This window comes from Agelaius phoeniceus, chromosome 2 (assembly GCF_051311805.1).
Source record: "Agelaius phoeniceus isolate bAgePho1 chromosome 2, bAgePho1.hap1, whole genome shotgun sequence".
In the NCBI taxonomy this organism is placed as follows: Eukaryota; Metazoa; Chordata; class Aves; order Passeriformes; family Icteridae; genus Agelaius; species Agelaius phoeniceus.
Genome location: NC_135266.1, coordinates 69,821,760 through 69,848,211, shown reverse-complemented (window position 1 = coordinate 69,848,211; position 26,452 = coordinate 69,821,760). Strand labels below are relative to the sequence as shown.

At 44.3% G+C, this 26,452-nt stretch overlaps 1 protein-coding gene and 2 long non-coding RNA genes across 5 annotated transcripts in view; 1 reads left to right on the top strand and 2 right to left on the bottom strand.

The window, feature by feature from the left end:
• LOC129134899 (uncharacterized) overlaps window positions 1-3,833 on the top strand; it is a 75,976-nt gene extending 72,143 nt beyond the window's left edge. The window contains exon 5 of the long non-coding RNA XR_013180948.1: window positions 863-3,833. This is a non-coding gene — a long non-coding RNA (uncharacterized LOC129134899). The remainder of the gene's footprint in view (window positions 1-862) is intronic.
• A 3,151-nt stretch (window positions 3,834-6,984) lies between these two features.
• Window positions 6,985-14,324, bottom strand: HMGB1 (high mobility group box 1). The gene is made up of 5 exons (XM_054655159.2): window positions 14,139-14,324; window positions 11,226-11,388; window positions 10,805-10,950; window positions 9,657-9,831; window positions 6,985-7,630 (listed from the first exon to the last, which is right to left on the bottom strand). Exons 2-5 carry the CDS (start codon window positions 11,373-11,375, stop codon window positions 7,454-7,456), a joined length of 648 nt encoding a protein of 215 aa, XP_054511134.1. The 5' UTR covers window positions 11,376-11,388; window positions 14,139-14,324; the 3' UTR covers window positions 6,985-7,453.
• Window positions 14,325-24,348: 10,024 nt separating this feature from the next.
• The window catches only part of LOC129135211 (uncharacterized), a 32,820-nt gene continuing 30,716 nt past the window's right edge, over window positions 24,349-26,452 (bottom strand). For all 3 annotated transcript variants that reach the window (XR_013180946.1, XR_013180947.1, XR_008536265.2), the window contains one exon: window positions 24,349-24,940. This is a non-coding gene — a long non-coding RNA (uncharacterized LOC129135211). The remainder of the gene's footprint in view (window positions 24,941-26,452) is intronic.

The window sequence follows — 26,452 nt, the reverse complement described above, 5'->3', positions numbered from 1 at the left end:
ACAGGCATTTCAGGCAATTTGAATTGTGTCATGCATCCCTGTTTCCACCTTTCTTTCCTCTGTTTTGCTTCACTAAAAAACTCCACAAAGCTGCATGCACGCAAATCTGCTTCTCACAAACAACCTCCCAAGGTTAATTTATAACAAATTAACTTGAGGACCTCAACACCTTTGCAAAAGCTGGTGTGAACGCTCAAAATCTATAGCTGGAAATCAAATACAGGTAAATATCTGATTAAAAAAATAAATAAGGAACATGATTAGTAATCCTTTGGTGTTTGGCAACCAAAGCAAGCGGAAAAGGGAGCAAGGCTAATGATCACACACCCCTTTTAGGAGCAGAGCTACACACTGTGCAGCACAGTAGGTTCTCTCTGAAGCATTTTTAAAAGTCTTCTGTGGGACAAAGGAGTTGTCCTGAACTTTTATTGTTTTAAAATTAATACAGAAAAATAGGAAAATAGGGAGTTGCCTCTGCAAAAGTCATGGACCAGTGATTAAGCACAGGGGTTATCAACTTGATCTCAAGTTTTGAGAGCACTGAATAAAGTCCATGGAGAATACCCAGTTTGCAAGTTTACCTTTGAAAAACCACCTGTGGAGCCTCTTCTGCCTTTTGGCCTTTTTCATGAAATCCAGGAGATCTCAGTGAGGAGAGATTTCTGCACACTGTGGGCACGAGCCACTGCCTGGAGCAGCACTCTGGAACGCGCTGTCTCCTTGTTTATATTTCAGTGCTACGCGCGATTAATCCTCCATTTCATTCATTGTCTTTTTACTTCTCTGCTACTGGGAACAGTAAATAAGAGGGAAGTTGTAACAAGAGCCTCCCTTTTATTCAGAGACCTTCTGTTTCCTGCAGGCTGGCGGCTTTGAAAAAAATCACAGCTCCATTGTGCTCCAAAGTCATACTGAATGATTCAGATGGAAAGAAAAACCCACGTCAGAAGGAACAGGGGACTCAAAGACGAGTGTCGAGGCCAGCAGACCAGGGACATCAATCCCAGGCAGCAGCACATCCTGAGAATGTTGTACCCTTGTGACAGCAGCAACATTATGGTTTATCCCTCTGCACCATGGGTCTGTGGAAGACAAGTGCTGCTCCCAGTACTGGGGTGTCCCTGAGCAGTCCTGGCCCCACGGGACTGGCATCGATTGCCTGGGGGTGGTGGGGCAGCAGGAAAACGCTCCTGTCCTACCTGGAGGATGCTGATCCAGCTCCCAGCCGCTGGGGGAGGTGAACTCACTCCTTCCTCCTGGAGCAGGGCTGGCAGCAGCAGAGGTCAGGCAGGGCAGGAGGAAGGGACAGGGTCAATGGTGGCAGAGGCAGGCAGGGACAGCCCGGGGGCTGCTGTGCGGAAGCAGAGCGTGCAGTGATAGAGACAGTGTTGCCATCAGCAAACATCTGGTGCGAATGCTCCCCAAAAATAGATCACTTCCTTCTTCCACCTCAAAGGAAACAGTGTTGGAAGGAGACTCGGATACCGCCGGGCTGGTGCAAGGTGGGGTTTTGTTCACTGTCAGCCTCCCACTGGGAGCCACTTAAACATTCCGGGGTGTGACTCTGGGACCAGACATCAGTCTCAGACAGGTTCTAAGGGATCAGTCCAGTGAAACGCCCCGACAACCCACGTGGGTGCCGAGCCTCCCAGCGCCCCGCAGCAGAAACCCACCAGCACTTTCCATCGGTGCCTGGTATTGCAAAACCAATCCCTCTCTTCCCAAAAGCCGCTCTGGTGCCGAGGGGCTCAGGCTGTGATCAGCCCTCACCTGCATTTTCCCATACCAGTTTTACATCACAGTGCTGCTTCACAGCATCTTCCTTATTGGCAGGCGTCAGGAGAAATGTGTGTCAACAAATCTGAAGCGAGCGTAAGCGCCGCTACAGTCAAGTCTGATAATAAAACATGAGTCACTGTTAGTCAATCATTTACCAGCGCACGTCTTGCAAGAAAATTCTCTCTTCTAAGAATCACCACCACACAAATTTGAGAGTTGTTTTAAAGAGCACCCTGATTTTACTTTCAGCTGTGTGGCTGAGATTTCAGAGGGCTGGTTCCTGCTATCCCTACTTGCAGCCCACCACCCCGTGCTCCCTCTGCACCTGCGTTTCAAAGCCAGGCATGAGGCACCCAGCCCGGGCATGACCTGATGCTCTTCCCGGGAGTTTTCACACTTAGTGTCTCCCCAACACCAGGAGTGAACTGGCAGCATGGAGAGGGCTGCTGGGACTGACTCCCCCAGTTGCCATCAATGTCCCCCACGCCATCTGTAGTGCTGCTGCACAGTATCCCAAGGATGCACAACTTTCCCTGGGGACGGAATGAGGAAGAGCATGGTCAATCCCAGCACTTTGGCAAGGAAGACTTCTTCAGATTAAAAATATTATTTTCATTGTTTTCCTTCATTTCATTTTGGGAAGGAGCAGGAGGGGTCAGGAATGTCATCCCAGACATTTCTTCAAAATTGTTTTTATCCTTGGTAACAAATGCCCCTGCCAAACACAGCAGCACACGTCCTCGGTTTCCCCTCCATAAGCCTGATTTTTTGAATGGCTTCTTGGAAAAAGCATTTACATGGTGACCTCTTGCTGCTGTAAGATGTGCAGGGAGATGGGTCCTTTCCAGGCATTCAAGCTGTAGCGCTTGGTCCTTCCTGTTTTTACTGAGGAACTTTTGGGAGGTCAGAAATACATGAATTGAGCTTTTGCTGCCTTAATAGGTGAAAGGCTGCTGGAAGCACGTGGATAAACTTCCTCTGTGCCAAATGACCGTCATTTAAGTCAAACACTTTTTAACAATAGAGGCAAAATTTTAAAAGGTGTAGTTTAAAAAAAACCCCCACATTTGCCTGTCTGTCCTCCTTGCTCGGTGCTGCTCTGCCTCTTGCTGCCTAGCTTGATCTCGAGCACTCCTGCTGCAGGGAAGGAGCTTCTGATGTGGCAAACAGGTAGACTAAGCTAATTTATCACTCTAGTCTTTTATTCCATCACAGAGTGGCAAAAGGGAAGGCTCGTCTCTCTTGTGGGTCACCTCTAATAGCAATTGCTTCAGCAAGATGGATTTCAAAATTAGGTGCTCTTGAAGCAGAAGCCACACTGTATTTTTCAACAGCACAAAGCAGCCGTAAGAGGAATCTGACCTTCATTCTTCATAATAAATTCATTGGGGAAAAAAAAAATCCATCTTTGTTTTTCAGCTTGAAGTACTGTCAAAAGAAAAGCCAGGGCACACACAACATTTACAAAATAAAAATACAAGACAACTTCAGCAAAATGATAAAATACTCAGGGATTTACTTTTCCTGCTTTTTCTTATTTAAACATTGGAATAGAGTCTGACAGCTTGCCTGCAAGTACATTGTTTTGAAATAAAGGCTGGTGTTAATTTAAAGTGGATCTATACTAGGCTAAATTAAGACCACCTCAAAGTGCTTTTCAGATGTAGAGTGCAATCCAGTAGCTAAGTCTGGGGAAAAGTTTATTGATACACACCCACATTTAGGCACTCCATTGGACTTAGCATGTTTGTGAAATGTCTCTGAATGTATTTCAGGTGCTAAAATAATGTCTGCTGCAGCCTGCCAAAGGAAAATGTCACAGTTATTTTCTGCTAAAGTGCCCCAAAAAGATGTGATCTGCAGACAAGTACAGACTCGTAAGCTAAAGAATATAATGGAGGAATGCTTGAAAGTATTTGGCATTTTACTGTTATTAATAAAATGATTGGTACATTTGAGTCCTAAAAGCCTGTAGCTGGTCAGCTGTCACTGGCACAGCCTGGAAATGGTGAAAATTAATCATCTCCTGTATTAAACACTATCTTTGTATTTTGCCATGTCTCCATTACGGACTCTGTATTGAATAACTCATTATAACCCAACACAGCACATTGCCTTTATTCCTTTAATCTCCTGTCAGGCATAGCTGGGAAGGCAGAATGGGAATGTTTATGCTAACCAGCAGGTCTAACCCTTAGGCTAGCAAGAATTAGGAGAGGTTTTTTCCAAGCTCGGCTTGTCCCCCATCCACAGAACCTAATGCTGTGGCTGCAATCCACCTGGCTCCTCTTCTGGAGGAGTCATTCAAATCCATCTTCCCACTTTCCAGCAAGCCTAGACCCAGCTGTTCCTCAGCCTTTTCTTTCCAGGATGGGCTGGTTACACTGATAAAAGCAGCTGTGAAGAGGCTGTGTCAGCAGTGCCCTAATTAGGCTGCAGAAATCAGCCACTTCACGTCCCTTAGTTCAGGTTTCCAGGGGCCCGTTTGCCTGGACAGAAACATTTTGTTAAATAAGCTCAGCTTTTTGCTAGAGCTGGTGAGATCACTGAAAGCTTGGCAGGAGGGATGAACACTGTTCATACATTTAGTTAAACCAGCTTAAAATTACAGAGCATATGTAGCATTATCTAGGTGGCTCCTTTCAGGACCAACTCAAATAAAAAACCATAAACATCAGTCTGGCTTCATTTGGCATTCAAGGTATCGTAACTCCCACATATTAACATTCAAGTTCTCTCTAGACCAATCAATATTTGTTGTTGTTTAGAAAAGGAAAAGCTTTTTCTTGACCTCTGCAACAAGCATTTACATGAAGGTTAAAGCCCGAGAAGCTTTTTTATAGTGATGTCAAGGCTGTCAGCTCCCCTGCAGGGAACCACCACCTAAACAGTTGCAATTTCACCGCTCATTATCCCTCTTCTACAGCAAGGACCCACTTTTAAAGATCAAGGGGAGGCAGGTTCAAGCTGAAGTGTCAGCAGTGACTGACCTCTGACCAAGTAATCTTGGAGTGGCCAAGTCTGACTTATCGGTGGAGAGGCTCAGACAGTTTTGGAGGATTATTTAACCACTGGCGCTTGCAGGGGAGCACAGCTGCAGAACAGGGAGGTCCTTCCAGCAATAGTCCTCAGCAGCTCTTCCTTAAAAAGGGCAATTAATCTCCCTATGGCATTCCTCTTCACCGAAGAACGCTTCCACTGTTTCAGAACAGTTTTACAGCAGACACAAGCAAAGGCTTCAGTCCCAATATCCATGTCCTAGCTCAGCTGAATTACAGGCACCTACCCAGTGCTCCTGAGAAAACCACGGCCACTCTGGAGAGCTGGGGAAGCTTTGGGGCATCTCCCACCCAACACTGGCCTCTGCAGTGAGATACAGGGGGTTGTTCTCCTCAGCAAGCAGCACTGATAATTACATTACCTATCCTCTTTGGCCTCAAGCATGGTCTGTTTGTTACCCATGGGCTAAAGGCAAGGCAAAGGCCATGCCTGGCTGCCGGGGAAGTGCTCACTACTCTTTTAAGTTCAGCTGAATCCTCTCAGTTACTTCTGTCAACATCAAGCACCGAGAACAAAGGCACAAGATTATGGGGATCTCATTAAGTATGCTTGTTCCAAGAACAAGAAATGTGTCTACTTTCCTCTGATGACCTGGGGAAACAAAAAAACCCTTCAGCACAGAAAATTTATTTGTCATCGGTTAAGAGCATTTGAATGTGTAATATCCAGTTTAAGGAGACAAAAAAAGTCTGTCTGTCCTACCCTTTCTATATTGAGACCTTGCAAACAGCATCATTCTGCTTGAAACAGAAAGCAGGGATGTACATATCTGAGAACACCAACACACACAAAAAGCCCCAAATCCTTAGGGTATTAAGTGAGCCATTTAACTAAGTATTTAAAACCTCTGCAATTATTAGTTTATTAGTATCATCCAGGATTTCAGATGTTCAATATTTCTCCTGAAGTTATACATAAATGCAAATTGAAATAAGAATCTGAAAGTCAAAATTGTATAACAAAACAATACTCCATCACAAAAGCGTGTAAAATTACAAGAATGCTTTTTTTTTTGTTTGTTTTTAAACACTGGCACTTAAGAGAACCATAATTTTGTAACCACAAAATTGCCGAATTGTCCCCCAAACTGGTAAGCAGGTATATGTGAAAATAGTTACAGCTGCCAGCACTTGAAGTTTTACTAAATATGCAAAAAACCCCTTAGCTTTGGTTTTGGAAGAGAACTGTATTTGACCAAATTAGACATTGTTGGTATACCATAAACATTTAACTTTTTAATGCAAAATTTAATAAAATGTACTTTTCCATACAACTATATTTAACTTAAAAATGGGCAAACATCAAGAGTGCGGTATAAAACCTAACAGGAAAAATACATCTTATCTCATTTTCAATTTGAGACAATATACAACTTTGTTTAAAGGGCTAAAACTAGAATTTCAAGAATACAAATATGAATTTACATAGATTTAACAAATAATAATGGTACCATTTATAGAAATCTTAGAAAGAAAAATCATTTCTTGTGGGCCCTTTGCTACCAGGAGTCTCATGGTATAAAGCCCGTGGCCATCACCAGACCTGTCACCAAAAAATAATATGGTCATTTCATGCTTTTAACTTTACACATTTTAGGTACGCTCATCACTCCCAGGTGTTCAGAGATTTACAAATATAACTTCCATTACATGGTAACAGAGTCACACGTGTAAATTTCTCCACACCGGATGGACATACACTCTTCCTATGGGTCCTTCTAGGACAAAATTTAACGTTCCCTCCCTCCCCACCCCCCAAAGTATTTAGTTTCTGTAAAATTGAACTCTATACTTCTCAACTCTCCAAGACTGGTAAACTCATGCAACGCAATAGAATATTACATTTCACAAAAATCTGAACAAGTATCCGTTTGCTGAGATTGAATTTTTGTTGTTTCCAGTTATGGAAGATTTTCATCATATGCCTATATATTTCTTTTCTTACCCTATCATGATAATGCAGGGTATGCAGATCAAAGCTTTGTTTATCAGCTGGTTATATGAAAGATGAAAACTGTAATATTCCCGTGATCCCATACGGGCATTCAATAAAGCAAAAGATGAGTTCCCCTCAAAAGAAAAAAAAAAAAAAAAAAGAAAGAAAAAGTATGATTCTCAAGGGCACCTATTAAAAGGACAACAATACTAATAAAAAAAAATTGTATTTACTTAGAAGCATTCAGAATGTCAACAAAACAGCTGCAACTTTTTTTCTTCCTTTTTGCAATTACAGAGTGGTATTCAGTTAACAGAACAACAATTATTTTTTATGATGCATCAGAGACAACTGAAGATGAGAAATGAACTACATCCCCAAATATAACTAAATTTGTGCTGTGCACCAACAAGAACCTGCTTTATAACTCCCATGCCAATTTACAACCCCCACACTGTACCAGGCAAGGTTAGTGGCCATTGAAATACCACTAAGGACAGGGCTATCTAAAGACACATTCGGTAGTGTGTTAACTATACAAAAAAAGAGACACTGTACAGTTTAAAAACAAATCTTACACAGCCTTACATTTCAATTTTTTTTTTCTTTAAAAGGAGTGAGTTGTGTACAGGGGGGTTAAATGCTTTATAGACAAGAAAGAAATTGCTCTAAAAGAGACTTATTCATCATCATCATCATCTTCATCCTCCTCTTCTTCCTCCTCTTCATCATCTTCATCCTCTTCATCTTCGTCCTCATCCTCCTCCTCTTCCTTCTTCTTCTTGCTCTTCTCAGCCTTGGCAACTACTTTCTTGCCTCCATCAACCTTCCCTTTGGCCCGGTATGCAGCGATATCCTTGGAGAAGAAAAGCAGGAACAATCTCTCAAAGATTTACCCAGCCAAGAGGTCTGAGCAACCTCCACAGAGCAGTTGTAAAAGCAGCCACCCAGCTACCTGCCCTTTCTGCACATCCACTGGGGCAGGACCAGGAGGGAGCTGTGGCTTCAGCTCTGAGGTGAACTGAAGCCAAAGAAACAGGAACCCTCTAACACAGAAATGACACTGGCATGCTGCTGCACACTGCTTATGGCTGCTAAGGAATCTCCATTGTTGGGCTTCTGGGAACAGGCTGGAAAAGCCGCTACCTCTGATGGTAAAGGCACAGCTGAGCCCACTATCCCATAAGGAAATGGAGTAGGGAGACCTCTTAAGTTCCCTTTCTAGCCCTACCTTCTACAGTGCCTAAAGAAACGCACAGGAAACCCTCGTTTGAGGCACAAACCTGGGATCAGCCACCCAGAAGATATCAGAGTGACCCAGCCTAACAGCTGCAATGTTATGCCTCAGCATAGAGCAGTTAGACTGAACTCTGCCTAACAGAAGTTTACTAAATAAAAGGTATAAGAACTTGATTAAAGGGTAGACACTGCCACCTTCTGCATGCAATAAATTTATTCCAGTCGTTTGAAATGCACAAAATTCAGTTCCTGCTACAGGGAAGTTAAAACCATACCTGGAAGGCACAGTCATAAAAGCAGTTAAGACTTCCCAACTTTATGCCAAAACAGTAAAACCATTAGATAGGAGAATTATCTACAAAGCTTACACACACCAGCTAGAGAGAAACATCAACGCATTCACACAGATGGTCCAAATCTTCAAATATCCCCCACCTGTTAAACACTACACCACTAATCTTACTGCTCTCTTGGACTCTCTTAAACTTAGCAGGAAATTTTGAGAAGATATGATACCCACTAAGTCAAAGGCCAAGCAGTGAAATAGTGAAGATTACTACCCCTTAAAATCCTACATGTAAGACTAAGAAATAAAGACATTACTACTGAAAATTAAAATAATATCTGCAAATAAAGACTAATAATTCTATAATTTAAAAAATGCCTGAGTTGCCTTAGCTGTGTGTACAAGCAATTACTATGAAGCTGTACAGAAAGCATTGTGTGGGAAAGCTCCTAGATCTGCAACTCCTCTCCAGCACATCAACAGGGCTCCAAGCCTCCACCTTGCATACTACAGTGCAAAAATTTTGAACTTGGATTTGTTTGCCAGCAGGAGAAATACCCAGAGGAAATGACAGCACACAATGGACATAGGTGCTGTATGGCAGCACAGTGGTCGCTGACCCCTTGTGAAGCATCGTCAGGGGATGCCAGGGTGCATCCCTCCTCTTCCCTTGGTTTCCACATATTGGCATGGGAATCTGCCTCTAGAAATAAAACCACGTGTAGCACAGTCCTGTGTGCACAACAGAATTCTGCAACTCCAATTAGGATGGCAGGGTTTAGCTTTAATAATTAAAAAAACTGTATGACAAGCTGCTTCATATGCATAATTAACCAAATTCATTACTAGAAAGGACATGGACACAAAGTAGGTCCAGGAAAAACACATGCCTAAAACTACTTATCTCATTTTGTGTTTTGTCATTTTCCTGGAGTATATTTTAAAAATCAGCTGTGTGTATCAATTATCCTAACATTCAAGGATGCTCACTAGCATCTCCAAAATTAGGGAGAACCAATTCATTCCTTACCAGCATTACTTACTGCTACCAACTCAACTCAAATTCTGCTGTGACTTACGGATTTAGTAACAAGAGCCCACAGAATTTATTCAAGCACCAATAACAGGTCAAAACTACAGACAAATGCAAACAGTTCAAGGTAAAGGACTCCAATTTACTGTTATGCCAATGAATCATTTGCCCCTGCATACAACCCTTTTTAACAAATCTAATGAATTACGTCATTAGCATACTATAATTTGCTACATCAGGTATCAGGGTACACAATAAGGAAAAAAGTGTCTAGGAAACTGAGGTGTGACCTCCCCAAAGCATGTCCCTAAATGTCAGTGTTACCTTTTCATATTTCTCCTTCAGCTTAGCAGCCTTCTTTTCGTAAGGCTGTTTATCGTCTGCAGCGGTGTTGTTCCACATCTCTCCCAGTTTCTTCGCAACATCTCCAATGGACAGACCAGGATGTTCTCCTTTGATTTTTGGACGAAACTCAGAGCAAAACAAGAAAAAAGCCGAACTACAGAGAAAAAATAAAAGAAGATGATTTAAATTTTAGACTTCGCTACAGCAGCATCTTTTGGGACCTTTGCTGCTGTTCCTTAAGAGCATTTTGGAAAAGGCACCTAAAAGTGAGACAGACATTGATTACAGTGGAAGGTATCAGAACTGAATGAGCCACTTTGCAAACTCAATGCACCCTTTTCTTTTAAGTAATGCTGCACATCTGGTCCCATTTCCGGCAGAATCCCCAGACAGGCAGACTTTATACACCAGACCCAGAGAAAAGCTTTAGAAATTAGACTAAGTCAATGATGCTACGGCAGCAAATGTTATGTCAGAACTGTTAGAGGTGCGAGGCCACAATATTTGTTAGAAAAGCAGGATTTCCAGACCACAGCACCAGCCCAAGAAAGAACATTAGCTTGTAAAGGATCTTCCCTGTCCTTTTCAGCATTAGCTCAGTTCAAAACACACACATACACACACAATAAAGTGCTGGTGTCCAGAAGATGAATTTGAATCCAGCTGTCATTATGTTGTGGCTTAAGTTTTAACTTTCCAGGCTGGTTTTGAGGAAGATCACCCCTCAAACTCTTTCTGTGCAAAAGCCTCCAATTTTAAACTGACTGCCAAGCAAAAATTCTGCTCAAGCCAACAGGTGATGAGCAGGGCCAGCAGTACTTTACTGCCATATTACACTGGAATTACCCTCTCAACAGAAATTCGAAGAATCAGTCAGAATCACACATAGTCTATTTTTGCGTCTAATTTTAAATGCTGCCATTACTCCAACTTTGATAGTGGGACCACCTACCTGAAAATAAAAACTTAGCATTCATAACTAAAATTTCAACCTATCTTTACACCACTGGTGAGGAAGATCATACACTCTTGTATTTCTGAAGCTCCTGGATAAAATTACCATTTTATAGATCCACACCAGTGTGATGGTCCCAAACAAGACAACCTAAAGCTAGGAATCTACTTACGGAGGCCTCTTCGGTGCATTTGGATCCTTGAACTTCTTTTTTGTTTCCCCCTTAGGTGGTACATAGTTTTTCATTTCTTTTTCGTAACGAAGCTTGTCAGCCTTTGCCATATCTTCAAACTTCCCTTTCTCCTTAGAAGACATAGTCTGGAAGGCAATCAGAATCACAGAATACCTTAAAAGGGACACATAAGGATCAAAACAGTATTTTAAGATTCAAAAACATACCAAAGACCATTCCAAAATTTCAGCTGGGGGAGCTAAAGGTAAGACATGGATAGTTACCAGTTACTTTACAACTACACTTTATACTTACCCAAAACCTGAGCTCCCAAAGAAATAACTTACAATCTTGAATGGTATTTCAAAAAAACAGCCATTTAAGGTTTTGGGGTTTTTGTTTTTTAAGCAGCTATTCCTACCTTCCATCGTTCTGAGCATTTTTTTGAGAACTCTGAGAAGTTCACTGACGCATCTGGATGTTTCTTCTTGTGCTCCTCCCGACAGGTTTGCACAAAGAAGGCGTATGAAGACATTTTACCTCTCGGCTTCTTAGGATCACCTTTACCCATTTTTGCTGATTTTCTGTAATGAAGCAAATGTGACACCTTTAAAACTTGTATTTTCAACCAACCAGGGCAGAAAGTAAGTCACAACCAAGGGCCATGCCAAACAGCACCAGCTGGAGCAGTATTCTGACATCATACAATGAGAAGAAGATTCCCTTCTGGAAAATTTGCTGAAGATGTTTGTCATCCCTGCCTGAGGTGACCGGGATGTAAGCAACCTGAAATCTCAAAGGGCCTTGAAAACATGCAGTTACAGTCTTTTGCAAACAAGAACTGTCCTTCCAAGCAATCTGAAGGCAAGTATTGCAGTGGAGACTGCATACCACAATTATTACCAGTGTATTAATCATAAGCTTGGGAAGAATAAACACTATTGAAAGGAGGGAACAAGTACCCAAGCATCCTATCTCAGTGGCCTTCTGGATTACTGATTTCTTTCTTTTCACAGCCCATGTTTCTACCTCTTCCCTGTAGGCCCTGTGTGTTTATTTACAAAATATGGTTTTTATTATTTTCTATACCATACGTTTGACCAAACTTTATGTGTACTACAAAAGCCTACTCTTTGCAGGTATACATTGAAATATGGGAATGAAACGCCTGACTTGGTCAAATATGTTATAAACTATGCAGGGAAAAGCACAACATTTATGTACAGCCAGCTGAGCTGTGCTCAGCAAGAGCACTATCTGACACTTTCAGGGACTGAAAAATGCCTTCCTGGGACTTTCACACCCAAGTCAGACATTTGGAGTATTTCTTCATAGCTCCCTGAAAAAGTCACTTGCACCCTGACAAGCTCTGCTTTTCAGCAGAGTTAAAAGAAGGATAAAAAAAAAAGCGTGAAAGAAAAAAAAAAAAGGGCAGGCGGTGCCTGTCCGTATTGCCACAGAAGCTGTATTTCCTATCGGTTTGGCGGATAGACAGAAACAGATTTCTGCTCTGTGACTAAACACGTCCGGTTTGAAGTTTCTACCAAGTAAACAAGAGGGCTGAAGAAGCAGGAGCCGCTGCTGCCTGCACGGAGCCGCTCCCAGCGCAACCGGGCTCGGGGCTCGGCCGGGGCAGGGCCGGGGCTGCGGGGACAGGGGCGGCCGCGGGCAGGGCTCGGCACCGCGACCCCGGGGCTGGCGTTTAAAAGCCGCCTCCTTCCCGCCATTTTGGACGCTTCCCCTACCAGGGGGGCAGAGGGAAACTTCTGAAGTCCCTCAAGAGACCTGCTGGGGGTGGAAGGAAAAAAAAAAAAAAAAGAAAAAAAGAAAAAAAAAATAGTCCCGTTATTAGGGAGAACATGTGTAAGTTTTATTCCGCGTTCAGGCGAGGGCTCGCAACGGCGAGCACATGCCCAGGAGCCGGACACGCACCGGGGTGCAGCTGCCCGCCGGCGGCGACCCCCGGCCCCAGCGGGACAAAGCGTTCTCCCGCCGCCGCCCCCGTCCCCCCGCGGCGGGGGGAGCGTGCCCATGCCCAGCCCTGCCCGCTCCGGCCGCCATGAGGCGAGGCAGCCCCGGCCTGCGCTCCCTCCCTCCCTGCCGGCCGCGCCGCCGCAGCGGCGGTGTCGGCGGGAGCGGCCGCCATGGCGCAGGCTCCTGGCGGAGGAGGTCACCCGCCGCCGAGCCTCCTTCCATTTTGTGCGCCGAGGAGCAGAGCCGGCCGCTCCCCACCCCCCCGCCGCCACCACACCCCCCGCGGCCGGGCGGGGCGGCGAGCCCGGGCGGCGGGACCCCCGCCGAGAGGGGCCGCGGCGGGGCCGGGCGGCGACCCCCGCCCGCGGGGGCGGCGGTGGCAGCGCAGCCCGGGCGGCGCGGAATGGCCGCTGTGGCGTCGCCCGCTGCCGCCGCCGCACAGAGAACATGGCTCCTTCCTCCCTTCCCTTCCCTTTGTGTGAGCGCGCCGCTACCCTGGCGCACACGCTCAGCCATTGCAGCCGAGGGAGGGCGGGCGGGAGACGGGGGGAGGTGGGTGGGAGCGGGGGGGAAGAAGATGGGGGGGACCAGCGCGCTTTCAGTGCCTGCCCGAGCCCCGGCGGCGCGGTAGAAGCCCCGGCGGGGACGCCCCGCTCGCTCCCGAGCCCCGCCGAGCTGTGCGGCCCCGGGGCTGCCAGCCCCGCGCCCGAGCGAGCGGCGGCTGCTGAAGAAAAAAGTTCCCCCGAACTGCGCCCCCGCCCGCCCGAGCGCCTCCTCTGCTGCTCCGCGCCGCTCGCCTTGTTTTCTCGCTCGCGGCTGCCGTCAGCCATGTTACAGCCGGGCGGCCGCGGGGCCAGCGGCGCCCCGGCCCGCGCCCCGCTTCCCCGCGCTCCCCAACGCCCCGGCGGCGCGGCGCGGCCCGCCCGGAGCCCCTGCCGCCCCGCCGCCCGCCCCGCCGCCGCGGCGATGGCCACGGCGAGGTACCGTGTAAGCGGCTTACGGCGGGGCACAGCGCGGCCCTCGCCCCCCGCGGCGGGCGACCCCCGGCCGCTCGCCCGGTTCCCATCGCCCGCCTCTCTCTCCCTACCTCGCTCCTTGCCTCCCGCCGCCCCGCTCTCCCGAAGTCGCCCGCCGCCCCCGCCCCGCCCCGGCCGAGGGGCTCGCCGCCCGGGAAAGGGTCTCCCGGGCACAGCCCCGCTCGCCTTTGTGTACGGGCGTCCGAGCCGGCGCTGCCCCGCGCTCCGCGGTCGCACAGCGGCGGCGGCACGACGGCCACCACAGGCTCACCGCCCGGCTGCGAGCGGGCGGGCGAGCGGGCGAGCGCGCCCGGCCGGCCCAGCGGCCCCCGGCGCGTACTCACCCGTGTCAGACAGAGTCGGCACGCAGCCCTCGCTCGGCCCCGAGCCCCAGAGACGCTCCCGCGGCCGCCCGCCCGGCCCCAGCGCTGGCTGGGTCGCTGTGCAGCCCGGTGCACCGCAATGGCTGAGCGCGGGATCGATACGCAGCCTCCTCACACTCGCGGCGCTGGTAACATTACTCTCTGCACAGCCCCGCGCCCATTGGCCGCCGCCAAGCCGAGCGCCGCGCCGATTGGCCCAGGCGCTCCCATTGTCCTGACCAGAGCGCGCCGCGGGTTGGGCGCGCGGCGGGACACGTCACCGAGCAGGGAAAGGGCGCGCAAATATAAAAGTGAGCGCAGGGAGCCGGGCGGCGGCGGGGCCCGCACAGCAGCGGTGGCCGCCCGGCGCCGCGCCGCCAACCGCGAGGGGCGCGGGCCTCGCCGCCCCCGCCGCCGCCCCCGCCGCCCCGGGGGCCCCAACGCGGCCGCCCCGCGGTGAGGAGCGGGGCGTCGCCGCCCCCCGCCCCTGCGGCCACGCCGCCCCGCCGCTCAGGCGCGGAAGCCGGAGCTCAGCGGGGAGCCGAGCCGAGCCCGCGTGTCTCGGCTCCTCTTGCCCCGTTCCAGCCGGGGCACGGGGCTCCCCTCCGCTGCCGCGGCGGTGTGCGCGGCTCTGCCCCCTCCCTGAGGCTGGGGGACGTTTGTTTTGTTTTGTTGTTCGTGGTGTTTTATTTTTTCTTTCTTTTTCCAGAAATGGCTTCATCACCTGTATGAGCAACAGGCGGAAGATGCTGGCTTTCCATAACCTCCCGGGTGACAAGGAGCAGTCTGCAGTGGTCAGGCAGCTCCGCCAAACTCTCAGCAGTGGTGCAGCCGTGACCCGGCGCCGTCCTGGGCATCCCGGTGCAGGGGAGCTCTGAGCCACACCTCACCTGTCCTTCGCTGCTGCTCCTCTCTCTGCTTTTTTACTGTCATTTGCACCGCATGAGGCTGCTGTACAGGACCAGCGAACGGGAGAAATACCCTTTAACAGCAGCTTCGCTGTTTACACTACTTTATTAGTGCAAACAACGCTGGGAGGAGCGCTGCTGAGAGAAATCCAAAACCACTGCTCTGCCCCGAAAGGCAGTGTCTGGGCACTTGTTGTAATAACACAAACTTGAGTGAAGAGAGGTGTACATTGGTCAAAAATATTCGAGTGTAAATAGCTGATTTCAATAATTGCTTAATTGTCATGCTCTCTCAAAATCTATCCGTGGAGTCTGGGAAGGGTCTATGGTCTGACAAACAAGGGATAGCAATTATTGGGGAAGGCATGGTGCTTCATGGAAGGTAAAGATCCTTCTGAACAATGACCCTAATTCTAAAATTGCCTCATTTGTGAGGAAGTGCTAGTCGACGTATGAAGACAGTTGATTCTGCTACCTAAAATTATGCAAAAATACATGAATAATAAGGAACACCAGTGTTTCTGTCTCAAGGAAAGTTTTTGTTTGTGGCTTGATGGGGTTTTTTTTCTGATTTGCATTTAAAGTTAAAACCTTTATATGGAACAGAAGAAAACTGTAAAAATCACTACTATTTATGTGGTGTACTGTCAGAAGCTGATAGCTTTGTACATACAGAACTTGAAGGTTTATTCTGTGAAAACCAGACCTGAAAGGAAAGCAAAGTAATGCTTTTATTTCTTGCTCTTGTCCATAGCTGAACCTTCAGTAAAAGGCAAGTGAGGAGAATTTGATTACGTGACATACTCCTGTAAGGGTTTTCCTTCATCTCTGTCAGTTATATGCTCAGGCCCGTACAGGTTTGCATATTCCAGTGGGTTTCTTCTGCAATCCTTGATGACAGAAATACAAAAGAATTTACTCATCAGTTGCAGACAGCAGCGTTTTTTACGGAAGCAATATATGTTTTTTCTCTTGTTCATGCTGTGCCACATCCCTTCTGATACTTCACAAACATGCCTTCTTCTGCAAACCTCATTGAAGTTCAAATCTGTTTTAAATTACACTCCACTAGACAGGTGCAGTCACTGAGATCACTTGGATAACATGAAACACCTTTGACTTCTTGCACATAAGCTTTGCCCACAACATTTGGGTCACAACAGCCCAGTACCACTGCTCCAGGAAAAAAAAAATGTAGCTGCAGAGGAAGTTTCAAAACCCCTGTTTAGTAATTTTTATGTTTTGCAAACTAGGGTATACTTTGGGAAAAGACACACAGATTGGTTGTCATGTTGCAAAGAAAGACTAAAACTAGGATTTCTATCAGAAAATAGAATACTTCAGTTTTTAGGATACCTGTTGTAGCTACTTATTTGGAAACCTGCAGAGATGGTTGTAAGAAGCCTTTTGGTTCAACTCCTTTTCCATGTAAGGCAAGCTGAACTTGAATGGGAACATCAGCTATATCAAACTTTTTTTAAAGTATCCTTTTGTTCTCCAGTTTTCTTTAGAGGTAACAGAGGAAGGCCTTTCCAAGGACAGAACTGTTCTTCTTAACAATGTAGTATTGAGTAGGAACAGAAAAGTTCCAAATGAATCACGAAAAAAGTTTTATTAAAATTTTCCTCTCACTTCCTATCATCCCCCATGTAGCTCACAACCAAAGACTTCTAGCAAACACGAACAAGGATGGAGAATTCCAACAAGTACAGACTACCTGGTTGGCAGTGGAGCCTGACTGAGAAAGAGATGCAGCGATCTCATTCTCCCCCATTCCCAAAATAACTGAAACACATTGGTGACACTACACCAGCAGAATTTTTGATGAATCACAGTATATAAAGAACCTTAGAAAGCTTCTGCCCATTTTAGTGCTGTGGTTGTTGATAGAGGTGGGAAAACACACTTGCATCAATTCCAGAAGTCACAGGGTGTGGGGCAGCACACTTCCCGCGGGGCAGGAACGTGGCTCTTCCGTGCCCTCATGGAGTCCTGCAAAACGTGTGTTCTGTAAAGGACACTGCTTACTGCCCAGTGGGAACTGGCAGGAAAGCAGATGATTTCATAGCTTGCTTTGACAACTAAGAGATTCAGTGTCGTCACGGGACCTCCAGATTTTGTCACTCTGTCCTCCCTCCCAAGGAATGAGATCATTGTTTCTTTGGGTCAAAATTACTAGACTATTACAGTGAAAATGGCACAGTAACAACTAACTTGTCAGTCAAATCCAAAGCTACTATTAGGCTATTTTTAACAAGATCTGAAAGCCGTTTTCAACAAAAAAGTTACATTTTCAGCTCAAAATGAGAGCAAAATATCTGTGGAGACAGGGCACCTGGGCACATGTACTTCTGATGGAGCTGCTGGTAATGGAGATTTTCATTCTTGATTTTGAACACTTCCATCCCTACAGTGGGCACGGTTTTCACAGCGTATTTGAAAAAAAGCCCTGGCCATATTTGCCCTTTTCCTGAGGCTGCAGTGCCAGCCTGTGCACAGCCAAGATGAACACAATTCTCAGTTGCTCATTAGATGCAGACTTGAAGTCAGTATTTTCCTCTGGTGTCTTATTTGAAATCTGAAGGAGATACACTTTAAGTATTTCCTTAAAATCCTTTCTGGAAGAGAAAGACTCCTCAAAGGAATGAGAATCAGCATGTCTGCAAACAGTACCAATGCATGGAACCTGATTTGCTTTACCTTTCTCTCTGGATTTGCTCACACTGCGTCAAGTCATCTGCTTAGACTGCTGTCCCTCTTCTATCAGTGAGCAGGGTTTCAAGTGGCTTTTTGTCCACTCCCCACAGATGAGTGGCTGGCTGATCCAGGTGTGTAAGTGGTAACAGTGGAGCAGTGGCAGACAGGCAAGGTAACCTCGGCTGACTAAAGGCAGCAGTCTGGGAGAGGCAGGCAGGGAGCAGGGATGGCACCAGGGCCGCTGCAGCGTTCTCCTCGCCAAGCTTCACCTGTGAACCAGCTGATCTTTGTTGACATGTGAGCCCTGAAGACAATTCCATTGTTTCTAAAGCTGATACATTCTTAAATCAGGGTCAGTACTTACACAGCGATTTTATCCACAAAATGGGTAGCGTGAAAATTTGTACATTTTTTGTGGAATTAGCAGATGCATGGCAAAGTATCCAAGTAAACAGGTTTTCATAGCAAAAGCATATACTCACACTGTTCAGCTCAGAAAGATGGTGAAGATACATCAGTATGGACTTTTCCTCAGATGATCAGTATACCATGAACATTTTTTAAAGTGAATATGTTTATAGAAAGTAACTATTTTATGGTAAGATTAATAGCTTTACTCTTATGAAATATGATTCCTTCAGCATCTTATTCCTTATGCATAAGTACATAACTTCTTTAAGTGCCTCTGTGAAGCTCTCAATGTACAGTTTCAGACAGATGGAACTGTGTTCAGCTTCAACAGCAAAAAGGAGTTCAAAAAATGTTCTTTCAGGACTGCACTATTTCTGAAATCGCTGACCTGCTGAGATGCTTGCTTTGCTGAGAACACAACATGCAGTGCAATATCCATTTATCTCTTCAACTTTCTGGAAACATGGCATCAAATATTCAGTCCCCTCCAAAATCTCCAGATCATTTATGTATTGTACACTGAAGCCTGCCACTGAGATAAGAGTTAATAGCTGCTTCTAATAAACCCAAAATGCTGCTGTCCATCTTCACAGACACTGCTCTAAAGGTGTTAGTACTCTGTCTCACTCACTCCAGTAGAGAGGCAGGTAAGCTTCTGATGCTGACACCACTGTTAGACTTCTACACCCAAACAGGCAGAATCCAACTATGTCTGAGGTGATGAAAAATACCTGAGATGCCCTTCCTTCCTATTTTATCCAGCCCAGAAGAGTCACCAGGACATGCTGTCACAGCCAGGACTCCTTTAGACAGATCTCAATGCTCCATGTCAAACTGGAAAGATTCCTAGAGCTAGGTACAGTACTGGGACAGAGCTACTGTTTCCTTATCTACATGTTTTCTGAAAATAAACGATATATAAACATCACCTGACCTGTACTCTGGTCCTTTATATGGGACTGCAACACAGATTAAACCATCTGCTTCTGGATATGAGGATGACACCTTAATGCCAGCACAGTCCCTGATAGTAGAAATCCTAGCACAGTCTTATGTGAATTTATGGGATGCTGATATGCAAAAAATCAGGATGCAGCACACATCCATCTATCTAGTAACTACTCAGGACCTACTGCGAATGTTGACTGCGTACAAGCAGTTACAGGAACTGCTGGAGGAAATAACCATTAGCTCACAGCTTCAGAAAGGGGAACTTGCACAGTTTGACAGGACAGTCTTGCCCTTTTGCTGAATACAGCCAAGTGTGCATAGGTGTCACTGAGTAGTGACTATCTCATCCCTTACCATGCAATGGAGAGTTTCTCATCCATTCGAGGAGCTGTCCACATACTCAGGAACTTCATAAACCTGCTAACTTCCCATGGAGATATGGTGCCCAAGGCAGATTACAAGTACTACAAGTTATCAGCATATAACTCTCACTAGGGAGGGCAAAGAACATATCCTGGAAGAGCAGAAGCAGCCTCAAAAAACTCTTTTCCTTTCTCCATCTCTCTCCTTTCTGTGCCCCTTTTCTTCTCTTCTTTTGTCCACATTCCTGTGCAAAGATAAACTGAAAAATGCATTCTGGCAGCTGTATCTGCTCACCAAATAGTCATCAGTAGCATTATTTAATGGGAAAGTAATTTTCTAGCCAGACCCCTCTCCCCCCACTTCCAAAATGGTTTTCCAGTATGTACTGCACTGCACTGGGTGCTGCATTGGTGAAACACCCACCATTACATGCAGCCATAGCAATTTATTACTGGCTCAGAAAGGAGGATCACCTTTTAACTGGCTGTTCAGAGAAAAGAAGTCATGCTAGTATTCTCACAAAGACTGTCTCCAGCTTCTATCATAATCATCCTGTTTCTTCTACCATCTTCTTTCCCAGGGATGTCATCTCCTTCCATTTAATGGTTCTATTCCAAGATTTCTGAGACTCAGGAGAAGAAACTGAGGTAACATAGGATGTGAAAAATCACATACTTTACACTGACTAAGCCTGTGATACCAAAAAGCATTCAAGGGAATGCCCACTTCTCTTGCCTTTTCCAACAGCAGATGGTTGTTTTGAAAAGGGCTCTGGGAGCTCATCGTTGCAGGGGGACAACCCCTACCCCAAGTCACCCAATGTTACCAAAATCTTAGTAATAACTTTTCCATTAACACACAAAAATTAATAGTCTAAATATATTTAGCTTAGTACTTTCTTAACTAGAGCCCACTTGGCTTTCTATTCAGTTCTTGTTTGCCTTTACTTCTTTTCCATGAGTTTTAGAGGATTCTAAGTCTTTTTGCATTACTTTAAATCTCATTCCTTCCTCATTTACCATGTTTCCATGAACTTTCATTTTGCTGAAACAAACGAAGACCTTTGTGGAATATGCCCCAAATTTCTCAGAGGGAATGCTGCCACAAGGGAAAGATGCATTCCTTTCAAAGTCAAAACTCAAGTCAGTTTGGACAGAAAGTCAATGTGGTGACCTCAAAGTTTTGTCAGACACAACATTAGACAAACTTGCATCAAACTAATGTGCACCACTGAGAGTTTAAACAGTCTGAAGTTGAATTTAATGTAAAATCTGATGGTTTCCAGGAGGGATAAGTGTGAGGCTGGGAGTGCAGATCCAATTCAGATGCTTATATGCATGATATGCATGAAAATCAATGGGTAGGCTGAGATGTTTTGACTAGACAGGCATCTGATCAGTCTCGTTAGTGAAAATTTAATTTAACCTTGTCCTAAAGTATGGATGCAAATCAAAATAAATAGCCACCCCTTTGGAAAGAAATACTGAAGCAGTGAAACTTTCAAGAGCCTCTTTGAAGCTCTGGATTTTGATTGTTTGAACTTTTATATGACTTAATAGAGACAATCTTTATAAAAACCAGAATTCTTAATACTATGTTATTTCTTCTACTTCAGCATAACAGATCACATAACTGTTCTTGGGTTTCCAAATATAAGCAAGTGGCTACTTATAGGATTAAATGGATGTAAGGGATATGTATATTCACATCCACTTAGTCTCTGTTTCCAGTGACCCACAACAGTGTGTTAATAACAAACATTTTTCATTCAGTCCTACAAAATTTCTGCAACTATGCATTACTATGCTAAACACAGCACCTAAGTTTTGATGCATTATTGTTGCTTTAAAATTAAAATTATTATTTTTATTTTCACTTCTAGCTCCTTAAAAACCTCAACATAAATACTTTTGGCATCCCTCCTGCACACCCACTCTTGCTGATTTTTGGATCACTTAAAAATATTTAAATGTTTTTAAAGTCATCCATCCATCTTCCTCTAATAACTACACTCAGGTGCGTAGAAGTCATATTAGGTAGGGTTTTTTTTATCTGACCTTGCAATACCATCAATTTCTAACCATACTAACACAAGAGGAACTAAAGAAGTAATTTTACTCCTGTGCATGTGACTAGTAACACAGAGTTTTAAGGATAGAAAAGAGCCACAAAAATCATCCAGGAATGTTTAAAAATAATGAGAACCCTAAAAAGCACAATCTGTTTAGCTTTTTCTAAAAACAAACAAACAACAACAAAAATAATATTGAGAAGTAACTTGATCACAGGGTAAAAGCACCTTCCTGGGGAGAAAATAGTGAGTCCTAAAGAGCTCTTTAATCCATCAGAGAAGGCATAACAAGAATCAATGACTAGAAGCTGAAGGCAAACAAATGCAAATGAAATAATGTAGAAAATTTTTAGCAGCAGGCATGATTAGTACTCGTATTTTCCTAGTACCTGGAAGCCAAATCATGGATCAGGGCTCAGTTAGGTGCTGATAAAAAAACTCAACCCCAAACCAAAAGAAGATACCCCAAACACAGAAAAAAAAAAACCGTGATCCCTGCCAAAATGTTACAAAGCAGGTAAGATGAAGTAACATAATAAATCAGTGATAATATTATCTGATATGACAGGCAGCAGTTTCAGGCCATGGTTTCATGATACAAAGTGTTGAGTTGAGATACAGACTTAAGGTGATTCTACGTATCAAGACTGTTTTGTCCCATTCCCACAATTTCTCTACAGCTATGAAATGTTGAAAACTGATCCTTATTAAAAAAAATATCAGTACTAAAATCAGGGTTTTCATTTTTATTTTGCAGCAAAATGCCAGAGAATACTTTTGCAAGTATTTTGATTTTTATGAATTTCAGTGAATGGGTTGAACAAATTTTCCCTAACAGTATTCCCACCAGCTCTTTTTACAGGAACTTGCTACATTACTTGCAAGAAAAGACTGTATATCCCAGAGAAAAACATGCAAAAGCAAAGTATGAAGTTGTTTTGTTTTCCTCATAGCAAATCACTAGGCTTGGTGACCAAATCTCAAGCACTATCCATAGATAAAGCAGACATTAACAAAAACTGAATCTCAGACCATGATCTGGTAAGGTTTCTCTGAAAAAAACTTATTATGCTACCAAATACTAACATAAAAGATAACAAGATGAGCTCGTGCTCTCAACACAATTGCTCTGGCACTGGAGTCTACACAACATCCTTGGTAGCTTACAAACAATAGGACATTACAATTTGACTGAGAAGAAGATTAAAGAGGTAAACCAAGAGCAAAATTTTCTATTATTAAAGATTTTGCCATCTATTTTTGAGATCAAGGATCAGAAGCATAGCCCCTGAAATTCATTGTGGAGAGAACTCTGAGCATGTCCTCTTATTTTTCAACAAGAAAACGTAGGAGAAAAGCCCAACTTTGACTTCTTTTTCTTCATTTAAATGATTAGCAGACTACAGCAACACCCCCAATGTCTATTGCACTGAGAAGCTCTGGAGGAGCTAAATTTTGGGCTGGGAATGCTGAAGAGAAAACAAAAGCTAAAGAGCTAGGGTCAACATTCCACAAATAGTCCCTGAGACTTGGAAGCAAGTTGGATATAGCCATGGTGTTAAGCACCCATCCTTCTTCCTTCCCTTCCTCCCTGGAGGTGGCCAGCCTCCTCCCATCGGCTGACATTGTGTTTCACTGAGCTGGATATTCATGTTCACAGGCTCGACAGGGAAGTGGTTACAACCAGTTCTAAAAGCTTTCATTTTCCTCTTGTTTCTTGTTAAAAATACTTTGAGCTATGGCTATAATAAGTGACATTAAAAGAACACTGCTTCATTGCAAAGTTTAAGGACACTTAACAGCCTTGCTCTTTGGCCTTGTGCACTGTGCTGAATTTTTCCACGGGACTGCAGCCCCTCTGTGTGTGAAGGACACAGCTCAGGAAGTGAATCAGGGCTGTGCATCAAATTAGATTATTTATTGGTTGGTATATGTGTTGTCTTTAGGAGTTCTGCTGAGAACAAGACAGACAACTACAGGAAGAGAGCGATGGGCATGTGGTTAAGGCAGTTGAATGCCACACAGAGCACTCAGTTCTGCCTCTGCCTTCACCAGCAGCCCCAGGAGCGAGGAGCGAGTCAGACCTCGCGCCCTGGCAGATGGCCAACCAACCTTGTCTTCCTCATTTTCTAGGGGTCCAAACAGAAACACCTTGGGCCTTTTACGTAGAAATGCAAAGCAGATGATGGCAATGGAAGGTTTTGGTCTTGAGGGAAAAATGGAGCCAGAGGCACAAGGTTAAAAGGCAGGAGAATCCATTTAATATCATTGCCTTTACTACTGACTAAACAAGTGGCTCAGTTTTCTCCTTGGTCTAACAGGACAATGGTGCTTTTCTGTTCCGGGAATATGCAAAAATTCATCAAATTCTGTGAAGCTCCTTAATATCATTGTAATTAGCCTACAAAAGCCAAAAAAGTTTTTCTGATTCTCTGTATGGATAGGATGTTTTGGATCTTTTGGATCTCTTAATTATCATACACTGCTACATACTTGCTTTAAAAATATATACAACATAAATACTAACATGTATAGAGATAGAACACATCTGTTTTTCCTCACACTCTATTTGTGATCACACTCTATATGTGATTTTTCAAAGTCCTGTCTACAGCTTCTACCAATGCTATAACTTTACTATTCAGTGAAACTGCAATATGGAATAGGACAGTGAACAGCACTTATTGTCAACAAAAGGTATACACTGGCTCGAAAAGTAAAAATATTTTCACTCTTGGTCATATGTTGTGTAACCACAGCCACAGGAATAGAAAAGCAACAGGAGAGCTAGTAAAAGGGTCATTTCCTATTTATTTTATTACATCAGAGTATCATCGTATTGTAAGCTTTTAGTAATACTAGGCTACCAAGTTTGCAAAATAAAATATTATACTTTGAGTCCAGCAAGAAAGAAACAAATCTACTTGCATCTTTAAAAATAACCTGAACAGTTTCAACAGTTACTCTGACTTAAAAATCTGAATTAAGAGAAATACCACAATTGAAAACACAGGTGATGATCTTCTCCATTTTAGGTAGAAAGGCACTAAATAGAAAAATGTAACACAATAATCAGAGCAATCAGGAGGTTTAGGCACACAACAGAACAGCAATATTTTAACAATGTCTGACAACATCCCAAGCACACAGTGTCCAAACACTACTAAAGTGGATGTGCATAAGACTCAAAGACAACACCATTTCAAAGGATAATTTGCATAATTTAAGAAGCAAACAGACAGGAAAACAAAATAGAAATTAAGGTTCAGGCCTACAATCAGATCTTCAGAGTGAGAACCTGCAGTCACCAGAGTCCCATGGACTTCATCAGGCCCCCAGGCTCTTGAGGTCCACTTGAACAAATCCAGTTACAGGACGAGGACCTAAATATGTAAAGAGAAAAAGAATGAAATCAGGTAACACAGCACACAGCTCTAATTAAAGAGACACCAAACTAATCACAGAAAAATAATCGGAGTGCCTAGACCATGACAAGATCTCTATTTTTACCCTAAAATGCTGCAGCTACAGCAAAAGCAACAGTAATTTCTTATGCCAAGAGATTTATAGAGCATTAATTGATCACAGCACATTCCCCTTCAGGCAAACACAAGTACCTGCAGTGTTTGCTCACCTCCTGTGTGCTGCTGCTTTTTTGTTGTTTTATGTAATTTGTTTTATTATTTTTAATAAAAGAGAGTGGTCTAAAATCAATAAAGGTGATTTATCTTCATCAGCTCTTCATGGAGATTTTCAGCCTCTTAGTAACACAATGGCCAAAACTAAAATAAGATATCTGCCTGTATTTTAAAACACTGTAAAACTGACAGAAAGTAAATGATATTTCTATAAGAACTGTCATTGCTATGACTATCTGAAGGTTGTGAGAAGTTCTAGCTTGGCAGTGTGTCTCCCCAGGGTTTCAGTAAAACCCCATGGTAGCATGCACCTAGTATCATTCAACTGCTAATGAGAAGAGAGACTAGCCTACCTCATAATGAGGTTTGCCCACTGAAATACAGACTTTAACACAACAAGAGAGTGTGACAGAAGCAGTGAAGACACTACAGGAATATCAGATTTATAGTATCACAAGCACATGGAATCCCCACAGGCTACAGCATGGGGAGCTGTGTCATCCAGACTTCCACACCAGCACTTATCATCCACCCCAGGAAGGGGTCCATGATTCCTCTCTGCCTGAGGCTATCTCTCAGCCTGGGAGGCCACAATGGCCAATTCACCATGCCTGTAAATGTCATCACTGCACCTTGTACCTTCACTAGTGTGACCTCTTTGAGACAGACAGACCAAAGACAGAATGAATTGTCCAGGAGTATGATACCATTCTTCCTATTACTAGAGCAGAATTACACCTTCAGAGATCAGCATGTAACCAGACAAATCAATTTAAATACACCTTCTACCCAAAAAATGTTCAAGACAATCAAAAATCTCTGATTACTTTTCTATCTCCTACAGGATGGCTTAAGATGCAGCAAGATCCTTTACATAAAAATAATTAGTAAGTTTAAAAATTTACTCAAGATACACGAGGACATGAACATCTTAAATTCACTGAGACATTGATTTGCCTATAGCACTCATAGAGAGATAAGGACTCAAACTGCTATTATTTCTAGATAGGAAAAAAATAGTAGTATATACAAAGTTTTTCCATGCACATGGACATTAAGAAGCCTTTTTGCCAAGATGACACACTAACTTAGACCACTTATATATATGTAAACTCAGATATGCAAGGCAGATGAAATTTCCAAAATTTGTGAAGAAATGACATGTGTTTATCTTTTCAGAATTGGTGTTAGCTCAGGACAGATAACAAAATGTTTACTCCCATTTTAATATTGAATTCCCAGCTATATTCCACATGT

Excerpts from the sequence above, each read along its gene's own strand:
- HMGB1 (XM_054655159.2), bottom strand. The coding sequence starts at position 11,375 with ATGGGTAAAGGTGATCCTAAGAAGCCGAGAGGTAAAATGTCTTCATAC. Across the intron at positions 10,951-11,225 it reads AATGCTCAGAACGATGGAAG|ACTATGTCTTCTAAGGAGAA; the intron begins GTAGGAATAGCT and ends ATTGCCTTCCAG. Across the intron at positions 7,631-9,656 it reads TGAAGGAGAAATATGAAAAG|GATATCGCTGCATACCGGGC; the intron begins GTAACACTGACA and ends TTCTTCTCCAAG.